The sequence below is a fragment of the Cucurbita maxima genome, unplaced genomic scaffold (genome assembly GCF_002738345.1).
Source record: "Cucurbita maxima cultivar Rimu unplaced genomic scaffold, Cmax_1.0 Cma_Scf00434, whole genome shotgun sequence".
In the NCBI taxonomy this organism is placed as follows: domain Eukaryota; kingdom Viridiplantae; phylum Streptophyta; class Magnoliopsida; order Cucurbitales; family Cucurbitaceae; genus Cucurbita; species Cucurbita maxima.
Genome location: NW_019272450.1, coordinates 20778 through 30828, shown reverse-complemented (window position 1 = coordinate 30828; position 10051 = coordinate 20778). Strand labels below are relative to the sequence as shown.

The 10051-nt window shown below is 41.0% G+C and overlaps 1 protein-coding gene and 1 long non-coding RNA gene across 2 annotated transcripts; both read right to left on the bottom strand.

The window, feature by feature from the left end:
- Nucleotides 1-254: 254 nt before the first annotated feature.
- LOC111474513 lies at nucleotides 255-1708 on the bottom strand. The gene is made up of 2 exons (XM_023119567.1): nucleotides 1275-1708; nucleotides 255-1023 (listed from the first exon to the last, which is right to left on the bottom strand). Exons 1-2 carry the CDS (start codon nucleotides 1706-1708, stop codon nucleotides 255-257), a joined length of 1203 nt encoding a protein of 400 aa, XP_022975335.1.
- Nucleotides 1709-5069: 3361 nt separating this feature from the next.
- Nucleotides 5070-6462, bottom strand: LOC111474511. The gene is made up of 2 exons (XR_002716039.1): nucleotides 6381-6462; nucleotides 5070-5131 (listed from the first exon to the last, which is right to left on the bottom strand). It is a non-coding gene; the product is annotated as an uncharacterized LOC111474511 (long non-coding RNA).
- Nucleotides 6463-10051: the final 3589 nt, after the last annotated feature.

Genomic DNA, 10051 nt, shown 5'->3' with positions numbered 1-10051 from the left:
ATGCTTGATATGTGTGAAATGTTTATGAAATGATGTGATGCGTTTGACGATATGTTTGAGATGTGCCATGTGAATGATATCATATATGTTATGGTACCATGTGTTTGACGATATGTTTGAGATATGTATATGTTAGGGTGTCCGGCCCATAAGGTATCATGACATTCATAAATGAGCTTCTTTCTCAGTTCTCCCGTTCTTGGAACGTATAATCTGTTTCCTTTAGTCATTAGAAGGTCTCCCTCGACCCAAAACTATCGTGTCTTCCCGGCTTTATCTAGCTCAACGACAGCTTTAGCCGATGGGTCCTTGTGTAAATGTTCTTTGATGACGTCGTGCATCGATCCATCGATCTTACTTGACTGAATATAGGCTGACATGCACAGGGCCGCATGTTCGCTCTTCTGACTCAGCGCATCGGCTCCTTGATTACTCTTCCCTGCCTTGTGTTCGAATTTGAAGTCGAATTCCGCCAACGACTCCTGCCACCGGGCTTGTTTTTTCGTCAATTTTGGTTGATCGAAGAAGTGGCAGATGACGCTATTATGCATCTTCACTATGAACTGTGATCCCAAGAGATACTGTCTCCAAACTCGTAGGCAATGGACTACAGCCAGCATTTCTTTTTCGGAGACAGTGTATCTCCGTTCGGCATCATTGAGCTTTCGACTTTCATAAGCGATGAGGTGGCCTTCTTGAATAAGGACACCGCCTAGGGCAAAGTCGGACGCATCTGTTTCTATTTCAAATGGCTTTGTAACATCTACTAACCTGAGGACAGGATCCCTCGTCATGGTTGCCTTAAGATCTTCAAAGGTCATTTGACATTTATTTGACCACGACCAAGGGTGGTCTTTCTTCAGGAGCTCCGTTAAGGGGGCGGCTCGTCGTGAAAACCCTTCGACGAACCGCCTGTAGTAGTTTGCTAATCCTAAGAAGGATTGCACATCGGATACAGAAGTAGGGATTTTCCACTCTTGGATAGCTTTTATCTTATCGCTATCCCTCCCGATCTTTTCACAACTGATGACATGAACAAGGAAGTTGATGCATGTTTGTGTTCCCCTAGGGTTGTGCTGTATACAACTATGTCGTCAAGGTATACTATGACGAATTGATCAGAGTATTCATAGAAAACCTGGTTTATTAACGTGCAAAACGTAGCTGGGGCGTTTGTAGAGCCAAAGGGCATTACTAGGAACTCGAAGGTCCCATATCTTGTTACGCACGTCGTCTTGGACTCGTCCCCCTCAGCGATACATACTTGGTAGTACCCTGATCGTAAGTCCAACTTCGTGAAGTATTTGGCCTCGTGAAGTTGGTCGAACAAGTAAGATATTATCGGTAGTGGGTATTTGTTGCGTACCATCACCTTTTTTAAGGCTCTATAATCTATGCATAAACCCAACGTCCCATCCTTCTTTTTCTGAAATAGTACGAGGGCTTCGTAAGGTGCCTTTGCCGGGTGGATGAATCCTGCTGTCAACAACTCATCTAGTTGTTTCCTCAATTCGGCTAGCTCAGGGGAAGCCATTCGGTATGCGTTCTTTGCTGGGGGTTTAACCCCCGGAAGGAGTTCAATTTCATGATCAATGCCTCGACGAGGTGGTAATGTTTGTGGTAAGCTCTCTGGCATTATGTCAGCATAACTGTCTAGTACCTCCTTGATTTCGTCTGGGATAGTTTCTTCAGTGGTCACTTCTTCCATCACTGTATAGCCATAAATGGAGGTTCCTCTCGTGCGAGTCCTCTTTTCAATTGTATAGCTGAGATCATTCTAAGATTACCTAGCTGCTTGATGCCTGCAGGTATTACTGTAGGGTTACAGTCGGTGATCACCAAGCATTTCGCTAGTGGCATTGGGATAACTTTGTCTTCAAGAAGGAACTCCATCTCAAGTACCACGTGAAAGTCGTCTACGTGGACTACGACAAGGTTCAGCTCTCCTGTCCAAGTGCCTAATTTGAAGGGGACTCTTTTGGAAACTCCCACAATAGGCAAGGCCTCGGAGTTGACAATTTTCATTTTTTGAGGGTCTTTCTCTATGGTGAGTCCAAATCTTCGTGCTTCTTGATCTGTGATGAAGTTGTGAATCTCTCCTGATTCTATCAAGGTGCACTTGATCGGTCGAGAGTTTATTGTCGCATCCACAAGCATGAGCCCTTTCTCTATTATCTCCTTCGGGTCGGCCTTCCGTTGGAGGGCTGACAAGAATTTGAGCGCACCCATTTAGGGGTTGTCTTGATCTTTCTTCTTGTCTAGCATAGTCTTGACTCTTGTGTCGTTGCTCTCTTGAATGGACACTTGGAGTGTAGTGAGAGAGGCCCGATGAGGACATTAGGAAACTTTGTGGGGGCCTTTACACAATATGTATTGTAAAGATGTCGTCGGGTGGTTCCTTTGAGTGTAAGGTCCTCGAGATGTCCCTGCTTGGTTGTTCTAAGGAGGTCTATCTGTCCACCCGCTTGGTCTGTCGTTACTTCCGTTTGGCCTGTTGGGGCTTCCATTTCGATGACCTGGCAGCTTATATGTTTTGCCCCCAGTGTTTTGGGGCCTGTGTTGTTTTTCTTTGATAACCTGCTTCGTTCCCATAGTCTCGAAGTCTCTCGGCGCTGGCAATTGCGATAGCTAGGTCTTGAATCTTTTTCTCGTGTACTTTTGTTTTGGCCCACGGTTGTAACCCATTTATAAAGAAGAACATCTTGTCCTTTTCTAATGTGCCCCTAATATCTAGCATCAGGGTCGAAAATTGTCTGACATAGTCCCTTATGCTTTCAGTTTTCTTTAGGGCTATTAGTTTTTCTATTGCTAGATGGTCTACGTTTTCGGGGAGGAATTGGTCCCCTCAACTCTCTCTTGAGGTTCCCACGAGTCTACGGTGCACAATCCATCCTCGATGTTTTGCACCTTCGTACGCCACCAAAGTTTTGCGTCGTCTGTGAGATACATCGAGACTACTGTCACCTTTATGTCGTGGGTACAAGTCGGTGTGGCTTTGAAGTACTGTTCGACATCAAAGATGAAGTTCTCCAACTCTTTGACATCCCGGTTCCCTTTGAAAGGTCTAGGGTCTGAGAACTTCAATTTGTTGGATCCTGTATTAGTTTGCCCAGCCGAGACGTTCTCCACGGCTTTCATGGTCACCTCGATACGGGTGCTCATGGTGGACATCTTTCCTTGGATGTCATCGATCGTTGCTCTGAATTCGTCAGCTAATCCATTAAACAAACTCATCATTGTATTTTGTAGCACGTTGAACTCTCCACCACGTCCCTCCTTGTGCGCGACAGAGCTATCGGATCTACCAGACGGTCTTGGGCTGCTCGTAGGAGCAACTTTTTCTTCGAGTGAGGTCACTAGAAACATCTGTTCTGCAATTGGCAACCCATCCAGGCGGTTGCCCATTGCGTCGATCACTACGACTTTTTCACTCAATTCCTTCACCCGTGCTTCACTTCCAGACAGCGGAGGGTGTCAGGGACTTCTTTGAGAAACAGCATTTCCTTCTCTATTAAAGTAAGCCGGTCGGCTTGTGATTTGGGTGTCGACTTTGTCGTCGACATGTTTTCGGTCTTTGCTATTTCACAGAGCTTACAAAGCTCTAATACCACTTGTCACAATCGCACTTTTAATGGCAGCAGACTTGCGATTGTGCGGCACTCACTTTCCAACGACAAGTGAGCTAAGCAAATTCGTTCTTACGTTGCCTATGGCCAAGCGACGTATGCTCGAGCCTCTGGCCTCGATTTTAAGAGAAGGTTTTAGAAAACGAGGGCATAGTGAGATTTTTTAGAGAGAGATTTTGGAAAGAGACGTTATATAAGCAAGCAAGAGAGAAATAACAACGGCTCATAGTATATAACCTTAGGTAGGGAGAAGTTGACAACTAGTCGTATCATTCTATAGTACATTCTGAGGCATTTCATGTCTGACAGGCCTAGACATGATATTTTTGAAACGTCATACTTCCTAGAAATACAAACTTCCTAGAAATACAAAAGTAAAACACTAAAATATAAAAAGATATGAATGGTTTGGTTTGTCATGGGCATGCGGCCATGGGCAACATGCCTTGGCCGAGCATGACCGTGACACCCCCCACGCGCAATGAACAGAGGCGGTCAGCTCGGGCATCGCGCGAGCAGTGGCGCACATCGAACCCCAACGACGCAAACTTACCCTTCAAATTTTTTGGGCGTCACACATGGTGCACAGGGAGTGGCGAGATCGTTAGGTTGGACTGTGGGTCGTGAAATCGGTTGCGGGTCAGTTTGGTGGTTCCAGACGCTGTTTGATTCACGTGAGCATTTTGATTTCGGTTTGACCCGAATTCGAGCGTGTTGTCGCGTCTCAACAGGTAGGCTGAATGCATTTCTCTAGCAAAATGTTGCCACGTGTCACCTGCTCCGCCGCGCTGCTTTGTAAATTAGGCGACGTGTGGCAGCAATTTTCTCTCTCAGGTGTGTTTTCAATTTTTTAGGATCGACTCAGTTTCTTCACCAACGTCAGAGATTTTTTATTCACCTACATCGACGTATTTTTCTTGAACATAGAATGAATTGAATACATTCAAAGATACGGAAAAACTCACGTTTTCTATTCTTGTCCATTTCACTCGAACTCCGATTAAGCTCTAATTTTGGTTCGGGATTCCTTCAAGAAGCCTGTGTGAATCCTCTTTTAATTACACACCTCAAAACTCTAGATCCATCATTCAAGAAACTCCTTAGATCCAGACAAAATCGAAACGAAAAAGGCCATAGTCTTACCTTGTCCATTCTCTGATTTTCTGGCCGGAATGGGCGAATCCACCACCCAAACTCCTCCTCCAGCATTAAGAGGAGTCTTGATTCGAAGTTTCTTGCCTTGGATTCGATCTCCAATGGTGGATTTGAGGCAGCAGATTACTCTATTCTACTTTTCTTTCAAAATCCTACCTTCTTCTTATCTCTTCTTCTTTTCCTCTCGTTTCTTTTGCTTTCTTGTTGTGACTCAACTATCCAAACTCCTCATGTAGGAGTAGGGGCAAAATGACCTTGTCCCTATGTTGATCTTGTCAGTTTTTTTTAATCTTACAACCATCTCGAGCATAGTTTTCTTCTTCGTCGACTCGAGCCTCGGTCTCTTCAGCCTACAATAAAAAATCACGACCTAATTATCATGCATATATTTGGATCTTAAGTAGGAAAACAAAGGTTGTTGATACCTCCTAAGTTCAAGTGTTACAAAAAATAACATAGTATTTGAATAAAAAAAATGAAAAGTCACCTATCAACTTCCAAATGAAATCAACGCATACTACTATCGTATCTTGACTTCCATGGCCATTCTAACATTCATCGTCATCCTATGCAATGACACTTTCTCTGTAATGACCCTAGATTTATACTAACCTAAATGAAATACCAATATCCTATGCATGTGCCACGGTCTTTAATTGCAATGTCATCATCAACCGTATAGAGGCGTCTTGCCTTTATCTAAAATATATGTAAATAAATGTAGCACACGACTTTAGTATTTTAAGAAATGCTCAGTAAGTGTCCCCACTTGATATCAAACACATAAACCATCACATGTCAATCAAACAAAATTGAGGGATCTTAGTGGTTAATTACCAAAACTCACAACGCGTAATTTTTACCACATGAAAATCAACATCTACCTTTACTCCTTCAAATGACTATCAATGGCTGGTTACCCGAATCACATAGCATGTAACCCTTGCCTTGTAAATCATTCACTGCAATCACCCCGTAGAGTGACCATTAGTGCCTGGTTATCTGATAGACACAGCGTGTAAACTTACCACATGAAAATCAACATCCATCCTAACTCCTTAAAATGATTATCAATGGTTGGTTACCCGAAACACATAGCGTGTAACCCTTACCTTGATAACCATTTTCTTAAATCACCTCACCCTTACCTTGATAACCATTTTCTTAAATCACCTCGTAGAGTGACTATTGGTGGCTGATTACCATCAAAGGTAACATGCATGCATTACGTCCCAAAATTGTATATTTTCATGAGCAACCAGACATTATGTCACACTACTCACATCAGAGATATTCCCAATCATCAAACATAATTATGCATGCAATAGGTCTCCAAACATTTATTTTTATAGTCAACATACATCGTATCACACAACACTCAACCATACAATACAAAACATATTCAACCCTTGTAGAAAAATAAAACAGTCAAGTTTCAATAGGAAGACCTCTTACTTGGAGAGCTTCTTTTCCAATTGTCCCTATAGATATTGGTCCAACTTCGACTTAGATCGAGCCTACATTTAAACACCCAAGTTTAACCAACCCAACTTGGCGTGATACAACGACTCCTACAAATCATAGGGTTTTATTGCTTACCTTCTTCCTACGTAGAGGTTGGGTCAAATCCAAACTATTCAAAAAAGAAACCACATTGTAAATTTGGTTGGCTCATTGTACCTTGGTTACGTTTACTCCTCCAAATAGTGGTTCTGGCGATGACAACATTGTTCAATTCGTGATAACGACGACAATTTGATGCGCGACGGCGACTGGCGATGGTCGTCCGACGTGCGGTGACGGCACGGGACGGCGTGGGCGATGGTGAGGCAGGACAGCGCGAGCGATGGACGGCAACAAGATTTAAAGAAGAAGAAGATGATGATAAAGAGGCAGAACAAGGCAGCGGCTAGGGTTTTGTGAGTGGCTCGCTCGTCCCAGGCTTCGTGCTCTATTACATGGGTGGCTGATTTGGTGGCTTTATGTAGGCTGATACCTAGGATTTATTTTTTAATGTATTGGGCTTGAGCCTAGGGTTTATTTTAATGTATTGAGCCTTGGGCCCAGAATTTGCACTTTACGCATCCCACCATGTCTGGAATTGGAAGGAGTCCAAGGTCAAATCACGATTTTTAAGGATATTTCCCATCCTTAAATGTGTGTATTGCATTACTAATCCCAACAATGGAGTAACTTATTTAGTATTTCTTAAAATATTCAAGCCACATGCTACCCTTATTTTTCACGTAAGGGTAAAACGCCCCTCCATAGACGACATGAATTCTAAAATGACCATGGAAGAAATCATGATAGAGAAGTAGTATGCATTGATTTTCATTTAGTAGTTGGTAGGATGATTATTTCATATTTCATGTTCAAAGACTATGTTAGTTCTATTTTCTTGTTTTAAATTCAACTTGTAAGTCCATGGCTTCATTTGCAAATATTTTATTTCAAACTTCCACATATGTTATTTATGGCATTCATGTGATGATGCCTCTAATTTAAGCAAGAATATTAGGGGTGTTACATTGAGTGTGATATGTGATCAAAGAATGAGGGTTGTTCTGCATGTTTTATTACGCCACGAAAAAAAAAAATATGGAGACCTCATGCATATTTGTATGTTCACGTGCACCGGGATACTTCCCCTTTATGATGAAGTATGGACGCGTACACTATGAGACGAAAATGATTATCATGCTGACCATAATATGACTAAGGTATGTCCATGAAATGATACGACTATGAGATGTATAAGGACGATAAGGCTATGACAAGATTAACAAAACGATATGACAGGGATACGCATATGGAAACGATATGAGTATGAAACGTTGTGATACAATACGAAAATGATATGATATATGTTATGGTACGATATATGTGAAAAATTGATATGTTTATGCTATGAAATATTGTGATACGATATGTTATGGTATGATATGTATACGATTCGAATTGCTATGTCTGGAAATATGGAAATGTTATGATTGTTGGGATTTATGCCCTAAAGCCTCGTAATTAATTATTTAGTTTTTTAACAATAATTTATATTATTTTATTTGTGATTTAATTGTTACCCATTATATGAAAATCCAAGGTTATTAATGTAATCTTGAACAGTATGTGGTTGACATACAAGACGATCGTGTTCAAGTAATAACCTAAAGAGTCTATAGTATATGGATAAGGTTGGGTGCCTTATTCTAGTAACACTATTGATACGGCCCACTTTGTAATCGTTACAAATGATTTGATCCAAATCATTCAAGTGAGGACATGTAAGTGGGGGTATCCTATACAATGAGTTTGTATGAGACTTGACCAAGAAATATTTAATCTCTCTTTATAAATCCATTAATTGAGAAGATTAATATTTCACATGTTGATCATATGCGACTCGATCTTAATCCTGAGTGAGTTACGAACTCTTACCTGTGAGGGCTTGTCCTTTACTTTACATGGGCGAGAATGGCTATTTTAGCCGATTCAATATGCCTACTATTTAGGAGAATTGACCAAATAGGGAGTTGGGAACATAATATCATGAGATGAAATTCACTCCTTTCCATACAAGTTCCATACAAGGAAAGTAGATGAGTTGTTTTCTTAAGTACTAATTTCGAGACTTGAACAATGGGGCCCCACCCTCTCATTGGCCTGAGAGGGACTTGGTTTATGATTGGATCATAGACAAATTGTTCATTAGAGAATCAGTGGTACTTAAGGTGAAAGATGTAATTATAGGGGTAAAACGGACTTTTGACCCAGCTGTAATTATGAACAACTCGTAAAGGATCGACTTGCTTGTAATGATTATATCGATGGACATAACTTGTTCTACAGTGCATAAGAGTGCAACTCTAGGTCTATAGTGGAGTGACCTATAGTTAATGAATGGAAATTGATTAATTAAAGAGTTTAATTAATTAATTTTGTATCATTGGAGCTTATAATCGGTAGGTCCATAAGGTTCCCTCGCTAGCTCCTAGTAACGCTAAAAGGTTCAATTTATTTGAAAGAAAATCCCAAAGAGATTGGAGAAAAAGTTTCGAGAATTCTCTAGAGATGTAATATGATTGATATGTTATGATTGACAGACAAACCGATTAACGAGCATGAGATACAACCCCGACATACACATGAAAGATATGTTATGAAGGAAGACGCTAGCGAGATTGTATTAAATGATAATGAAAATTGAGAAACGTTGGGACCTTATACATTATTGTGTGCTCATGCATTGGGGGATACCCCTTATCCTTCTCAATAGTACAGACGCATACGCTACGAGACAGGAGAACGATCATTATGTTAACATAATGCTGTCGTGATGATCGCTATTTGTAACGGATGTCTAACATCAATAACTACTAGAGAATTCTCGCCCCATCAAAAAGGGGGCCTAGGAGGCGTGCGAACTGACTGGTGGGTCAATACTCGCACTTGTGAACCGTGTGTAGAAAAATTAAGTACACATCCCAATTGCCCGTTATGATGACCGTCGCAGGAAAATAGACTGTTATGATAGGTCTCTTTCATGAAATTGTATGTGTTATCATTTAACCCCAATAGTGGGGTCACTTACTGAGTATTTCTAAAAATGCTCAAGCCACCACGTGCTACTTCTATTTCAGGTAAATGCAAGGCATCCCTGAACGGCTGACGACGACATCACAACTCGAGACCATGACACATGCATAGAGTAGCCCCATTTATTTTCTTAGACTTAGCCAAGCAAGACACATGTTGGGAACATCTTTTGAGAGCGTAATGAAGGAAGTTCAATTGAGTCAATTAGCAACTGAGTTACGAAATAGACATCTTGGAAAGTAGCAAGCAGACATCAAAACGCCAAAAAGAGAGGGCAAGGAACAATTTCAAGCAATAAAACTGAGAAGTGAGAAAGAAATACCCTACAAAAGAGGTGAAATTAAAGAACACATTAACAATCACTCGGCTAATACATAATAGAGAAAGGAGGAAAATGCTCGACAAAAGAAGCAGGCTCGAACACAAAATGAAGAGCGTAGTAGCATTAAATGAAGAGTGTAAGTGAATGAAATGGTAACGTACACAAAAATTAGGGAAACTTACATACCTACCAGGCTCAAACATTACAATGTAGGTGAACGTAATAGTAACGTACACAAAAATAAAAAAATAAAAAGGGCTAGTTCAACTACATGTTACTACCATCTTGAACCCTTGTGAATTTTTGTATTTTTTCTAATTAATTAATGTTGTTGATAATTATATAAGGTGAA